Genomic DNA, 16932 nt, shown 5'->3' with positions numbered 1-16932 from the left:
GATCCTGTCAGGCAGGGGGCGTGAGGGGGAGATGATCAGCTCAGGCGGACATCACCAGAAGACCTGCTGGAGAAGATGAATCACCAGGAGCAATACTCAGACCTACTTTTCAAATGTCGGATCAAATGAACATTTATGTGTTAAGCTTGGTGTGTTCACAGACTGATTTTGAGCTCAATAAAAGTCTTAAAATGTCTTAAAAAGCCATTTTTCATGTTGATCTGAAGCCTGGCTTTTGGTAGCCCCCCGTCTGGTTCTGATAGCTCTGTGTCTCTCTAGCGTAAATCTTCATTAAAAACATCCATCAATGTTGGTAATGTCCAGCCGTATGGTTCTGATCCGGATGTCAGCTGGACGAGGAAGTGAAGATCTTCATGGACAGAACTTCCTCCAAAATCCTGATTCTTTCTCCTTCCAGTTCACCAAAGACTCTTTTAGCTCATTCTTAGTTAAATGTAAAATTTGCAGAAAAACTGGAAATTAGAATTAAGAAAGAACGCTAAATTGATATAAATTTCAGAAAAATTTGTAGCAAAACGGTTGAAAAATCCCTAAAAATGCCAATTATACAAAAATATTTAGTGTGTTGCTTAAATAAAAACCTTAGAAGATGTCAAATTAGCCAAAAAAAGCTAGCAGGTTGCTTAAATACTAGCTAAACTCCAAAATTGCCTAAAATTCCTCACTAAACTAAATTCCTCAAAAACACTAGCCTGTTGCTAAAAAAGAGGCTAAACTCTAAATTAGCCTTTAAAACCCCTCTGTAGATTACAAATTAGCCAAAAACGTTAGCATGTTACTAAAGTGTTAGCTGAACTCAAAATTTGCAAAAAAAAAAAAAAAGAAGAAACTAGCACATTGCTTACTTACTAGCTTAACTCCAAACTAAATTAGCCAAAAATGTTAGCCTGATGCTAAAATATGAGCTAAAATCTATTATTTTTGAAAATTACTATTAAAGATTAAAATATAACCCATGCATATATTTAAAGGCTTGTTGCTAATCTAATTAAAAATGCTTTCTCATTCATTTCCAATGGAGCATGTTTTGCTAAAAATGTCAAAACTCTAAAGTTTATAAATACCAAAAATACAATCACTTTAGTGTAATTGCTTACTAAGCATTCACACTATAAACTCTGGAGCTCCGGTGTTGGAGTTCAGGACAAACGGTCATTTGGATCTCAGCTGTTAAACTGTGGATACATCCAACATCAGAATGTGAGAAGAAAGTTCTAAAAAAAAAAAAAAATAAAAAACAGGAAAAGGAGAAAATGAAAAGCATACATCCTCTCCTGGAAATAACTCTCCCTACAGAGGATCTGTGGATTTACTGTACGGAGAGGAAATTAGAATTTAGCCAAAAATAGTTTGTGTGCTTTGGGTCAAAGTTGAAGCCGGGAGACTACATGATTGTAATAGGTGGGTTTTTCTGGTCTTACGTTGGGGGGCAACTGTTTTAAAAGGGGGTGTGTTTATTTTCTGGGGGGCTGAGTTTACACACAGCGGCCCTCGCTCCAGACGGTCATTATCTGCATCTGCACGCCCACACGACGTGGAAGGAGGTGATAACATGGGAGACGGGGCTCCTCGCCAACACTCCACAGTCTGGACCACCACAGCTTCTGGATTCATCCCTCCATCTCTGTCCATCACACACTGGCTCACCATCACTGACAGAGTTTGTTGATTCATAGAGACTAGAAACAAAATGTTGGGTGCTGGACTGATCAGTCAGAAGGAGAGAAACTGTAATATTTAAGTGTTTGCTTAAGTATTTACAGAATGTGAGCTAAAATCTACTTCCTATTCAGTTATATCAGTGTTCTAAATATGCACTTATTTTTTCTATGGGGACTATATACATATTTAATTGTTCTTCCTGTAGTTATTAGGGCTGGGTTGATAAAATTGACCTGATCTAAACCTCCATTGGTGACTAAATGAACATCTTTATAAACTCAGACATGAATTTTCTAAACTCTTTTAAGGAAATATTTTTTAAAGTAACCAGTTGTGGTCTAACACATAATTTTTTCCACATACTTTCTTCTTCTTAGTAATAAGGTGTAATGTTATAGCGCGATCACCACCTAGTGGCCAAATGGAAACGTCCTCCAGGAGAAGCAGAACAATTGTTGGAGCTTCTCTGTTTGAGAATCCATGAAACACTGTTTGCTGGTAACAATCTCATTATTTCACTGATACATTTTACAGTATAGTTGAGTCAGAATTCCCCCCTAATCACCATATAGTGCATTCACCATTTTTAGTGTTGTCCGAAGCTACTAATTCCAAATCAGGTGCACACGAAAGTCTTTTAGAAAAACTAGCGCGCATCGATGGTCACTAGATTAGCAAATATAGACCACAATGCATTGCGGCTGAACAATTTCGAACAAAAAACATGTTTAAATGTAATATTTGAATAAACCTTCCACATTTTTACCATCAGAACACAGTGGAGTCATAAATGAACCTCTTGAAATGTTTTTATTCGTTTGTGAAATCAGTGACGTCATATCCGGAGTTTAGAAAAACGAAAGAAAAGTAGTGAAGATCATGTCCGAATTACCTTTAAAATCCAGGGCACTACTGTATATAGTCCTGTAGCCCTATAGTTTTATAGTTGTTAGGGGGGAATTCGGACAAAGCCTTGCTCTTACATGTCGTATAAGTCTTCATTACAACCTACAATCAAAGAAGTTTGACATCACTGGTAAAGCTAAAATGTTCGTAAGAGCTGCTCATAATCATTTAATTAAAATAGTTTTTAGGACAAGACGGAATCAAAAAAGTCTTGCAGTCCTAACATTTGGAGAGCATTTCCACACTGAGCTCATGGGGATTTTCTCAATGTGAAACAAGAGTTTAGAGCTGAAAGTGAATCTGCAGAAACGTCTTATCAGATGAAGATCATCTGCACCATTTGGTGACAACGCAGGAGCCACAGAGTTCAAACACCAACTGTATGGTTTGCATTTGTTCATGCAGCGGGTCAGCTAAGTGGGCGGAGCTTGAAGATAAGCCTATCTGTGACGATGTCCATCGTAGCCTCAGAGACATAAACAGACGGAGAATTGAAAGGACTTCTTTCTACTCCTTCCTTACTATCTACCATGTCTGAGAATGGGACCTGCAGTTCTTACTTTGATAACGGCAGCCGTGATTTACAGCCGCATGAACGCAGCAAGAGGGGAAAACCTCAAATGTGAAAACACGCACAAGGGGAGGAAATCAAAAATCCACAAGAATAACGTCCATTACTTTCACTCTCTGCTGTTTGAGGGGGATTTATAAGAAAAAGGGTCACAAAAAGAGGAGGTGGAGGTAGGGGAGTTGGGGGGGCGTTCCTGCTGGCTCAGACCTTGATTAACACCAGGCCTCCTGACAGGAAATGACCGGGCCAGCTCATAGCGCCAGGAGAGCTTCCATCTGGAGCTGGAGCCACAGAGGAGTTCTCCACCCGAGAGAACTCCAAACCAACACGTTTCACTTCCACGACTAAAACAAGTCCCGTTTCTAGAAGAGAGCATGAGGACAAAACGACCTGCTGATAGTCGGGGAGGGATGAGGGCTAGCAAAAGAAGAAACAACCATCAACACCGGAACCAAAGCGAGAAAAAAAAACAGCAGAGATTAGTGTGAGCAGATAAAAAAACTCGCTGGAAGCTTTACGGGTTGTGGGTGGGGAGGGAGGAACGGGGACAGTTTGGGGAGGAAAGCGGGTACATTAGGACAGGTCATCTTTCACTGGGACTGGAATCTTAAAAGTAAACAAGTTCTTCCGCACCAGCAGATAAAACGCAGATATACCGTAAGAGGGTCTGCTTCACCACACAGATGCTTCCACCAATCACAGCATTTGCTGAGAAGTAGCGTAAAGACGCATTTTTACTCTTTTAATTTAGAATCTATCAGACTTCTGAGCCCACAGATAGAAAAACCTCGAAACTCATGTTTGGAACTGAAGAGGGATGTTTTCCCAGAGGAGCCGCAGACCGCCTGTCCCAAACATGAGCGGGAAGATTCTGCTGCCTGCCGGGGTCCAGGGGTCACCAGCCGACCCCACCGACGCGTGTGTGGGGGGGCCTCTGTCCTTTTTATGGTCCCTTTGGAATCAGTCTGTGTGTGCCGGGGATGTTTCTGTTGCTGCTTCCGTCAGCAGCAGAGCTGGATGTCTTTGCAAGCCTGCGTGGGATCGTATCAATCTGCATTCTGTCTGATTCCCAGCACAGATTCACGTGCTAACAAACCTTGAAGGAATTCTCCAGTACAGGGCCGCTTCTGGGCAGTGTTAATTTCGTTGACGAAAAATTTTCATCAACATCTTCGTTAACGACATTTTTCACCCAACAAAAACGAAACGACAACAAAACAAAAACTCCCACCCAGACACAAAAACTTAAACTAAATTGATAGACATTTTCGTCAACGAATAAAAACGAAACAAAAATGCTCTTCGAAGACGACATCCAATCATAATGACTGCTTGTGGAGGAGGGCGGGAGCAAATGTAATGCGGTCCAATCAGAACACAGAGTCCTGCAGCCCGCCTGGGAAGACGCTAATTCAATGAATTGCATCTGATATAGGAGAAAGATGTCTTCTCGAGGTAGAAAAAGAAAAGTACATATATGGACACATTTTACATTAAACGTGACCTTCAACAAGACGTTGTGTGGAGCGACCATCACAGGCAAAAACACCAGAAAACCTGAGGCGACGTTTGCAGACAAGCCAGCCTGAAATCCAGCAAAGGTAAACATACAAACACGATTATTTCCAGCGTATTGGAATGAATCCGACCCTTCAAACTGTTGTGGCATTTTAAAGAGTAGAATTATCTGACATAGTTGTTTTAAGGGGTTACTCTAGCCAAGCTAATTAGCGCCGGTACTGCGTGGTGGAGAAGCGCTTTTCTTCACGCGGGTGAAGCTCTGAAGCTCAGAGGTTTACATTTTTATAATAAGACTGGTGTTACACATATTTACATGTGACCAGCACAGAATGTGATGGAAATTCATGTTTTGTCCACACATAAATACGTGCAGCCAGGATCCTGTTGCTGCATTACCGGCACACATTTAAGTTTGTCCAAGGCTGGAATTTTTTTTGTTGGGCGCACGCATTTAAAATTAAACTTTTAAGTTAAAGTCCCATTAACTGTCACGCTCCTAAATGTGTAAATGTGTTCTCCACATTTGACCCATCCCCTGGTGGAGCCGTGAGCTGCAGAGACAGCAGCACTCAGGAAACATTTGCTTGTTTAACCTTAACCATAACCATAATCCTAACCTTAACCCTTTACTCTGGGTCAGTGCGACTAAGAAATAAGTTAAGCAGTGGCCGCACGATTTTTAAAATTACGTACGAATAGACACTTTCTTATTGGAAATGGAATGGAATTATAATTATTTTTTTTAAATGTGTTTTAAGTTGAAGCTGAATTTGAGGAAATGACAAGTTTGGAAAGCAAAGTGAAGTAAAACATTTTTTTTTTTTACAAATTAGTAAAATCTTTGTCAAATTTCATTGAAATGCTTTACCTTTATTCTATGTTTTAGTCAACTAAATATCTACTGTAATTTAGTCGACTAAAATTAATAGAATCAACATGACTAAATTGCGACTAAAACGAAGCCCTATTTTAGTCAAAAGACTATGACTAAAACTAAATTAAAATTCTCTGTTAAAATTAACACTGGTATGGGCTGCATGGCACCCTAGGCGAGACAGCATGGCACCCTAGGTGCCCCCCTGCATGCGCACACAAATCCCCCCCCCGCCAAAAAAAAATACTGTAGCTGCCAGGAATATGCTGAAATAAGTATTTATTTATTTTAATTCTCAACGACATAAATAATAACTACCAAAAAAAATTGACAATAACACTTCTCCCAGGCCAACCTTTGTCATGGAAGGCAACCACACTAACCACTACACCAGTATTTGGTGTGACTTTCCAGGCATCTCCAATGTTAAGGTTTAAAGATTTCTGTTGATAAGGCTTTTAAAAGAGGAGAACAAGAAAAAAACTAGATCACCAGTTATATTCTTCTTTTCCGATCAAGAAGAAGAGTATTTTTTGATTGAAATGCAGGGGTGGGGGGTGATGTGCCAAACAATTGAATGTAAATAAAACAGACAAACCTCTGCTTTGAGTTTGTTTTTCCTCCTCTTCTTGTCTTATTTAAGCTTAAAGCTGTCCCTGAGGGCTTATGTTGCTGATTTTTTTTCTTAAAGTTTTAAAGAAGCACTAACAGATAACACTGCTGCCCAAATCCCCTCCTCCTCGCCCCAACATAGGTTAGACAGCAGCTGCATCAAGCAAAATTGTTGATTATGACAAACTTTTTTGTTATTTTATTCGTTTTTTTTATTAACTTTTTTTTTTTTTTTTACATTTTACACTAAATGACTGGTGTGTCAAACTGTAGGAAAAACAAAAATCATTGCAATTTGGCCTCCCCTGGTGCCCTAGGCGGCCGCCTAGGTCGCCTGTGCCCGGGCCGGCCCTGCCCCAGTGAGTGATAACAGACTAATTGAATAAAACCTGGGGTGTAAATACACACACAGTCGGCTCTGCAAAACCAAACTGAGGCTACTGCTCGATCAGTTTGGTTTTCATCGATGAAAATGGGCTTCTGGGCTGTCCACCAAAAGTTTTCTCTTTATTGAACTGTAAGTTTCCCATTCAGTCCTATAGTTCAACATGAAGTTGGAGCACAAAGAGAAACCGGCATGAAGAAGAAAACACTTCTGTTGTGACCATAATACAGATTACCGCCTGGTTCACACTGGAGCGGAAGCGCCGCGGAACGGAGACCACTTCTGTGATTCACACCAGGCTCGCGGCGTACAACGGATCGTTTCGGCGTCTGGTCTATATTGTGTGTGAGCCGCGAGCGATCCACATCAATTCAGGTGAGAAGTTACATCAAGATACATTAGAAAATCTGGTTTATTTTCAAAATATAACAATAAAACACAGCGATTGACAAATGTGATCATGTTTTTGTATCTAAAACTGTAGAGTTGAAAATAAACATTCAATTACAACACAAACACACACACTTCACTGTGTGTCTCAACAGATACATTAAAGAAGTGTAGGTCTACTAACTGCTTGCTTCTTCTTAGCAGAAACACGAGGTAATATTTTTAGGTTATTAATTTACCCATGATGGCAGAAACAAAAAAAAAAGCTCTAGCGAAAGCGCCTGTCGACCTTCGCAGAAAAATGCGTATCTGGTGTGAATTGAAGGATAGAGCGGACGCCGCGAGAATCCACTGCGCTTCCGTGTCGCTTCCACGTCCAGCGTGGAAGTTTGTAAGATGTCCCTTAAAAAACTAATTTTCAAGTAGAAGTATGACGTACAGCAATCCTCCAAAAGATTACTACTTAATTAGAATAAAAAACTGACTGGTAAAAAAACCTTTCATATACTCAGAAGTTTCTATGAATATAAATTTGATTTGTGTGGGGATGCATTTGGGTGTGTTGGGGAATAAGATTTAAATGGAACCAAATGAATGTTTACAAATGACATATTTGTGTCAGATGTTTGAGCATGTTTTTATCTGCACATTTATCCATGTTTGTAGCAATATGTGTGAATATGGGTCTCTGAACTAAGTGTGCTTATTAAAAAATAAACAGGACAACAATACATGGTGGATGCACTGGGTGTGGTTATAAATGTGGACTAAGGCTTTGGATTTGAATTTGTAAAGGCTTTTACTTCTCACTTCCTTTTAGATATTTATTGTATATTTTTTAATCCTGTTCTATAGAGTTGTATGCAATAGTTTGGTCACCCCTGATCATTTTCAAGGTTTTTCTTCATAAATCATTGGTTGTTTGGATCGGCAATTTCACTTAAATATATAATATAGCAGACAAACAGAGTGATATTTGAGAAGTGAAATGAAGTTTGTAGGATTTATGGAAAGTGTGCAGAAATTACTTAAACAAAAGTAGACAGATACTTTTGATTCTCAAATATTTGTCTGCTATATTTAAGTGAAATTACTGATCTGAACACCAATGATTTATGAAGAAAAACCTTGAAAATGATCAGGGGTGACCAAAATTTTGCATATGACTGTATTTCCTTTTAACATATATGTAAAAAATCAAATATCATCATTAGATTATTTTCATCATCTTAAACTTGTAGAGCTTCTAAAAGAAAAACACACATTTAGATTTTTCTAATGGTTGATAGAAAAGGTTTAAAGGAATTGGTATCTTCTTCCTTAAACTCTTTTGGCAACACCAAAGCTTTGTAGCTTAAATTAGAAATGTAAAATGTTGGATTTTTTTTGACCGATGAGATAAATGCCACTTTGGATCATATCCTTTTAGTCTTGACCCTTTAACACTGGAGCTCCAGTGTTGATGCTCTTTGATTTACTGTAAGTTTTTAACCATTAACATGATAATTCTAGTGGATTTTGTTGGAGAAAAGCGGCTCATCGCCGCTTTTCTCCAACAAAATCCACTAGAATTATCATGTTAACGGCTAAAAACTTTCAGTGTGTTAAAGAGTTAATTGATTTATCATTAAGAACATGTATTTTATCAAGTGACTGACAACTATCCTGGAGGCTGTACAATAAAACATGTTTGTGTGTGTGGCCCTCCTGACTCAGCAGGAGGCCTCTGACGAGACTTTGTTAATGAAAGTCTGAACTCCTATCTGATGAAAAGAACTAGACAGAATAATGCCACCAGCACAGTTCCCCCTGGGGGTCTGCCTATCATACATGCATGCGTATACATGACTGAGTGTGCCTTTTTGGATTGGAGAGGAAGTAAGAAAGACCACCAATTAAAAATAATTGGGACTAATTTCATAAACAGTACAAGCATATTTAATCAGGCGCGTTCATCAGACAAGCTTCTGCTCCACTTCCTTTGCCACCAGCTCGATGCTCCTGCATGAGAGGAGTGAAAGGAGGAGAAACATGGACATAAAGAGAGGACATTCTTCTGGAGGTGTGCAGACTGAGAGTTGGTGGCCAAAGTTCTGTGTGATCTCTTTCATATCCCTCAACCGGCTCGTGTTCGCTGTGCCAACTCAAACAGCAGCGTAGGGGAGGTCTGACTCTCCCGCTGCTACTTTCTTCCTTGCCCCCCCAGACAGGATGAAAAACAAACTGAGTGGAGGACCAAAGCAGAGAGAGATGCACAAGAAAAAAAACGATTCCAAACTAGAGATATAATGACTCAGTCAAGTCACGATTCGATTTGATTCACGGCTTTAAAGTCACGATTTTGATTTTTTTCAAACTTTTTTTTTCTCAACACAATAAATTCCACATAAAACTGAAATGATCACAAAATCCTTTCATACTCGGTTCAAGTTATACTCCCCGATTGAAGGGCTGCCCTGCACCGGCGCCCGCTCAGCGCAACCCCCCCAGCCACTGCGTGCGCACTTGCGTGCACGCACACTCAGCGCAAATGACTGTTCACGCACAGTTTGTATAGGAAATAGACAGAGAGCTAAAGAGAGTTAATGAAAAAGAGCACGGCTCCCACGAAGGAGTCAGAATGGAAACAGTTGTGAAGCTGCGTCGTCACCTTGACTGTTGTCACTGTAGATTGGTCAAAGTTGCAGTAAAGTTGGGATGAAAATGTAAAGATGCAGGGTCAGCAACAAATCTCAGCTTTGCTTAAATTTGCGTTAACAGTCGGAACATCTCAAAATCCGAGAGGGACTGACTTATGTGAAACTTTTAAATCCAAAAGAGCTGTGGGAATTTCCCAGGAGGGGGGGCACAGATGAAGAGCGCGCAGCTCGTCTGCTATGTGCACACACTCACAGGCACGCCTGCATACTCACAGACACGCCCACACAGACACGCCCACACAGACACGCCCACACACACTCACAGGCACGCCTGCATACTCACAGACACGCCCACACAGACACGCCCACACAGACACGCCCACACACACTCACAGGTGCGCCCCAACACTCACAGGCGCACCAGTACACACACAGGCCCATACACACTCAAAAGCGTCCCAATACACTCACACTCACTCACCTGTACACTCATAGACGCGCACACACTCACAAGCTGCACACCCGGAGCCGAGCCCGCACACTCACAAGCACGCCCGCAGACTCACAGATGTGCCGGCACACTCTCAAGCAAGCACACATTCACAGGCACATCTACACACTTAAAGGTGCACCTGCGCATGAAGAAAAACCTTGAAAATGATCTGGGGGGACCAAACTTTTGCATATGACTGTATTTCCTTTTAACATATATGTAAAAAATCAAATATCATCATTAGATTATTTTCATCATCTTAAACTTGTAGAGCTGCTAAAAGAAAAACACACATTTAGATTTTTCCAATGGCTGATAAAAATGTTTGAAAGGAATTGATATCTTCTTCCTTAAACTCTTTTGGCAACACCAAAGCTTTGTAGCTTAAATTAGAAATGTAAAATATTGGATTTTTTTTGACCGATGAGATAAATGCCACTTTGGATCATATCCTTTTAGTCTTGACCCTTTAACACTGGAGCTCCAGTGTTGATGCTCTTTGATTTACTGTACGTTTTTAACCATTAACATGATAATTCTAGTGGATTATCGCTTTTCTCCAACAAAATCCACTAGAATTATCATGTTAACGGCTAAAAACTTTCAGTGTGTTAAAGAGTTAATTGATTTATCATTAAGAACATGTATTTTATCAAGTGACTGACAACTATCCTGGAGGCTGTACAATAAAACATGTTTGTGTGTGTGGCCCTCCTGACTCAGCAGGAGGCCTCTGACGAGACTTTGTTAATGAAAGTCTGAACTCCTATACACAGGCACACCTGTACACATACAGGCACACCTGCACTCACAGCGAGTCTGCATGAGGAAAAATGTCATCTGCGCTGCATTTCCAAATTTAGCCACAGGCCGAGACAAACCGATGTTTTAATTTTTCTCCAATGATGAGCATATTGAAGAGTTTGAATCTTTGTTTTTACTGATTCACAAAGAATTGTTGCATCCTTATTCTAAACTCAACAACTAGTTTGAACACAGTTTAGCACTAAGTTATTTCATGACTTTATTTCCCTGCAAACACTAGAGACTAAAGTGGAGGTTCCCAGCACCAGAACACCCACCCGCTGACATAATAAAGTATGATCTGTCAGCCTGAGCTCACTGGACGTCCAAGGGTGGAGAAACACTTGGCTTGGCTGCTCTGTCTTGGTCTGCTTTTCCCGAACATTAAAAAACACAAGGAGGAAAAGAAACAAAATAAGGGAGGATCCCAGATTTTCTACCAAGATTTACCAGAGCAGCACTCAGTCCTTTTCCATTTAACAAACCAACATAAATGGAGGGTTTCCCACAACTGAACCAAGGATTAACATTAACTGCTCGGAGCTATTTACAACCTTCTCACACACGTGTGCTGAAGTCTGTCTGACGACAGCCAATCGCGCTCAGGCTTTTAGACAAATCTGGGCTCCTCATCCAATGCCATGGTTTATTCTGGCTCGGCAACAGTTTGGGCTCTTCCCACTTGTGGTGTTGGCTGCGGGGCATTGGGTTTGAGAGCTCATTTCCCCGTCTGCAACAAGCGGAACCGTTTTCTTGTACAAATACTGCTCAACCCTTTAATAAAAGCTATGAAACACACAGTACAGAGACGCTGCAGTAATAGCACTGAGGGCGGTTTGACATGGACATGCAGAGTGGCGTAGACCAACCTGCTCTTCTCTGCAGAGAAACACTAGTTTTATTACTAAGTTTGCTAACTGTCTCACTGCAAGTCTTAACCCAAACATCTTTTGATCTATGGTAAAAATCAACTGAACCCAGGTGTGCGACAGTTGATGCGACTTTAGCCTGAAAGCCAATAAAACTGATGAACATCTTTTACTACCACCATTATTAAAAATCTTCCATATTTGTATAATTAACAGCTTGTCTTTTTTTAAGCTGGTCACAAGCCGACTGTTGAACCCCCCATAGCACTTTTTGTCCAACTCCCATGATCCTGCAGGAGTCATTTTGCCTCGATGCCTGAAGAAATAATTACACTTATTCTGAGTTTGTGAGTCACTGACCGACTGAAAGGTCAAGAAGTCATAAAAAAGCCATAGTGTTGAGCCCAGAGCCTTCATCTGGTTTCGAGCAGAGTTTCATGGTTCATTGTCAGTGGATCTGCTGATGGCGGCATTGACACATTTTTTGCCGTAGGAGACCTGATGGCTGCAGGGGGGAATACACGCTGTGACTGAAGAGCCAAGAGTGAGCCAAGCTGAGGCTGACCGCATCTGTGCTTTCAGTTAAAGGTGACCAGCACGAGCCAACCGGCTGCATCATGACCAGCCTGGATAAAAGCACAGGGGCTCCAGACTTTAGTCTTTGGGGACATCCTGGATATCCGATCTTTACTTGAGATAACAACTGTTATGTCATGTTATCCTATGCTATCGTGGAGCTAAATTAGCTTCTTTTTAAGATAATTTATCGTCAGACTTTAAAGTTCCCCTATGATCATTTTCTCTATTTAAAAAAAAACCTTCCCAGTAGTGTTTTAATTATGATTATGTTTTTAACCAAAATTCCACAACCTAAATGTCTTAAAAAATATATTTTTCATGTTGATCTGAAGCCTCTGTTTCCCAAATCTCCTCTGAGGGGGCGTGGCTGTTAGTGCCTGAGCACCATAGCTGCTGTGATGTAAAGAAAGATCACTAATTCAAACAGAGCTTTTCTGAGACAGTTTGAGAAATACTCTGAAATGCAGAAACTAAATGATTTGTTATTACACTTGTTCTCTTTCCTTAGAAAAATGTCACACAGACATGTTCAAAACTCCTAAAACAGGATTTTCATCGGAGGGGGACTTTAAGGGAAGTTCACTAGGGTTGACAGGAAACATGAACACAAAAAACCTACAGTTTGGGGCAGTCTGTGGAACACCATTTCCTGAAGATGCTCTTTAATTAAAGTTTTCAGGAGTATGTAATTAGCAACAGTCTGCCTGCTTACTTTTCTAGGAGCTGATGTTTTTATTTCTTGTCTATCTTGTGGGGTTCATGCCTGCATGTGTGTGTTGTTCTTGTCTGCTCACCCCACTTGTGCATGCGATGTGTGTATCTGCAGTCTGCTGGCTAAGCTCCGGCTGCTGACTGCAGCCAAGGGAAACAAAAAAAGGAGAATTTGTGAAAACACCGTTCTCATGGTGACCGGGTCGCATTCGACGTCTGGTTTTCATTTGAATCCTCGAATTGGAGAAAATGTCGATGATTTGGTGTGGATGCTGTGAGAGGGACTCCTGTTACTCATCTGATGCTGAGAGACGGTTTATGTGCGCACACACAAACTTTAGGAGCTTGAACACTGCCAGATTCCTGTAAATGGAAAGCCCTTCTTTTGTCTGAAACACAACTGGCACACCGTGACTGACCTATTTCCAAAGAAATGTTTATTACAGTCAGAATTTGGAGCCCACCCCCCCGGAGGCCCGTCCCTTTCCAGGCTACATTTAGCCAAACGGAACGAGAAGAGGTGGAGGGAGAGCAGCAGTCTTTATAAGGTAGACCAAAACTAAAAGTGGGAATAATTATGAAGTATGTGGCAGGGGAGGAGACCCTGTGTGTGGAGGCTCAAGGTTAAAGATGCCATTACTCAGGGAGGTACAGCCGGTTGCGGCGTGGACGAACATGGCTCATTTGTCTTAAAGTTTGGCCTTGATCTGCTGCACACAGTTACCAGGCCAGCTCAACAAGCAGAGGTTTAATGTTGCACTGGGAAACCAGAGAATCCCCGACAATAAAAACAAACTTAACCAGAAAAGTTGCATTACCTGCAATAATGCTAGTGTGAATGCTTTTTGCTGAAAGTAGTCGCTGAAGATGCTGAAGCTTTTGTTGAAAATGGTGACGCAATTTACTTTAATTGATGAATGGGATTTGCTGAAAATACAAAAGCTATTTGCAAAATGTTAAATTCGATGAAATATAGGAAATTCCATTAAAGAACTACAAAAGAGCGCTGAAGTTGGCCTAAATTTCTGGAAAATTTTGCAGTAAAATTCCATAAAAATCCCTAATACATGCCAATTTTACAAAAATTGTTTAGCGTGTTGCTTAAATACGAGCTAAACTAAAAAATAGAATAAGAAACCTCAATAGATGCTAAATTAGCCTAAAAAGCTAACACATTACTTAAATACCAGCTAAACTCCAAAATAGCCTAAAATTCCTCAGTAGATAAAAAAATTAGCATGTTGCTAAAACATTAGTTGAACTCAAAATTAGCATAAAAACGTCAGTAGATGCCAAATTAGCCAATAAATCTAGCACACTGTGTAATTACTAGCTAAACAGTAAACTCAAAATGTTAGCCTGTTGCTAAAATAGAAGCTAAACTCTAAATTAGCCTATAAAACCCCCAGTAGATAACAAATTAGCCAAAAATGTTAGCATGTTGCTATTAGCTCAACTCCAAAATAGCATAAAAAACTTGAGTAGATGCCAAGTTACTCAAATGAGCTAGTATGATGCTAATACAACAGCTCAATGACAATTTTTTTTGAAGATGAAAACATGAATATATTTAAAGTAGGCACGCGCGTAAGTGTAGCTTCGGCGCCAGAACTTTCTGCCAGACCTGCTGTTCAGCCTGCAGCGTTCTCTCCTTCTTAGAACGAGTGTAACTAAATCGGTGGATAGTATACATGTGAGCACATCTACTTATATTATAGTCCAGACTTTTTTCTTTAACCTGCTTCTGGAATTTTTTCAATCCTTGCAGTACAAGCTGGGAAATTTTCAGGACGAAAATTGCAGGTCACAAAACCACTCGTCAGCTTTTTAAAAAAATTAGTTGTCGTCCAATTTTTCCACTAGTCGATTACTGTTGATTTATTCTACATCTCCTGTAATTTTCATAAGAAAAAAAACAATTAGCAGATACTGTTTTTTAATTCGCAAGCCTCCGTGTCCAAGAATTGAACGCTGGAACATGAGGTCACGTGACTGAATCTAGCAAGCTGATTGGCTGCAAGCGATGTCTACAGGCACACAGGAGCAGATTTCTGTATGATTATTTGATAATATTGACATTAATATTGATTTAATACTAAATTTGTGACTTAATTCTTATAGTTTGGTTGATTAGCTTTCCAACGATACCCCCCTTTCGTGGATTGGACAAATAATGAGAAAGTTACAACAATTTAAAGACTCTAATCTGTGTTTCTGGTCACAAAAATGTCACTGTTTTGCTGTTTATTTAGGGATAAAATTATATCCTATTTTTGATCACTTTAAATGTCATAATTAAGCTATCTTAATGATCTTTATACCATTGGAATGGTCTCTTTCCAGTGATATAAAGATCAGAGCAATCAACCTAATCTGACAGTTTTTGTCACATAGCTATTTAAAGGCTTGCTGCTAATCCACTTAAAACATTAAATTTGAAGACTTTCTCATTCATTTTTTATGGGACATTTTTTGCTCAATATTTCAAAACTGTAAAGTTTATGAATTCAAAAGTAAAGCAGTGATGTCCTGAACAAGCTGAATGTTTTGATGAAATCACTGAATGTTTGATTGAGTTTTTACGTGCAGATAAACGTACAGGAAGGAGCAGGAGAATCACTACAGTGTGAATGCTTTGAAACATTCACACAATAAAAGAAGGTGTTTTTCTACCACAGAAACCCCACAGCCACACTGCAGGAGCTAAAAATGAAGTTAGCGTTCTCACACTTCCTCGTAAACACACTTTGTGGAGCAGAAAGAAAGAGAAGGGAACCAGAAGGATGGAGTGTGAAGACTCTGAGAAAAGTCTTCCTACCACTGTTGAGTGTACAGAAAGCAGGACGAGAAGCAAACTGCTTCCTGCAGCAGCTCTGGGATCTCACCAGTGATTTTCTGGACCAGAGGACTGAGCTCCTTCTCCTGAGTGAAGACCAGGGTGAGAGCTCCCATCAGCTCTCTCTCCAGCTTGTCCAGCTCCCCCTCTTCCACATCCTGATGGGATTCAGTTGCCAAGGAGTACAGATAGACCAGCAGGAGGATCAGCTCATCCGGCCCACACTCGTCCTCCCTGAACCTGGACCCGGACGGCGAGCTGTCCTCGCCTCCGCGGGGCTTCATCAGGGGCAGCAGCTGCCTCAGCACGGCAGGAAGATCAGAGTCGCTCAGAGCCTGTGGTGTGAAGATGCAACACACACGATTAAAAGAATGTCTTTAAAAAGCCGGTTTCATGCTTTATTTCCTATCAACAAACATAACAGAGACCCCAAATAAAAAGTAAAGAACTCTAATTTACATCAGTATTTGAATTTTTCCGCAGATTTAAGTTTAATCAAACTCCTGTGATGATAATTGAGTCAGCTCTTGTGCCTCAAAATATAAAATTAATGTGAAGAATTGACCATTTTGATATTTTTTTTATGTTTTTTTGTCAGGAGCTGCAGTCAAAACCTGAAAAAAAGTTGACTAAATGAGAATTACTTATCCTTAAATTATTTATTTTATTATTTGGTCAAAAACTTCATCAGAAAATGACTGAATGACTGAATTCCTTCACTACTCACTCTAAAGTGTATTCTCCATTGTGTAGTGCTGTCCGAATCTACAATTCAAAATCAAGTGCCCTAAAAAAACCCAGAAGAAAAATCGATGCTTAATAGACCTGCAAATATAGACCACAATGCATTGCGTTTAAATATATTTTCTGGGGGGAAAAAGGTTTTAAATGTATTTTTTTTACAAACTATACACATTATCATCATAACAGAGTCATAAATAGACATTGTAAAATGTTTGTATTACTTCGATTTTCACTTCATATATTCTTCGTATATTTATATTTTTCTATTACTGCAGTATGTTTAATTGCATTATTGCAATGTTATTAACTCTTTAA

The 16932-nt window shown here is 40.0% G+C and overlaps 1 protein-coding gene across 1 annotated transcript in view; it reads right to left on the bottom strand.

The window, feature by feature from the left end:
* scfd2 (sec1 family domain containing 2) overlaps positions 1-16932 on the bottom strand; it is a 134877-nt gene that overhangs the window by 51867 nt on the left and 66078 nt on the right. Inside the window, exon 6 of the mRNA XM_024259035.2 lies at positions 15923-16208. Coding sequence (XP_024114803.1) covers positions 15923-16208 — 286 coding nt within the window. The remainder of the gene's footprint in view (positions 1-15922; positions 16209-16932) is intronic.

Source organism: Oryzias melastigma, linkage group LG4 (genome assembly GCF_002922805.2).
Source record: "Oryzias melastigma strain HK-1 linkage group LG4, ASM292280v2, whole genome shotgun sequence".
Lineage (NCBI taxonomy): Eukaryota > Metazoa > Chordata > Actinopteri > Beloniformes > Adrianichthyidae > Oryzias > Oryzias melastigma.
This window is presented reverse-complemented; position numbering and strand designations above follow the sequence as displayed.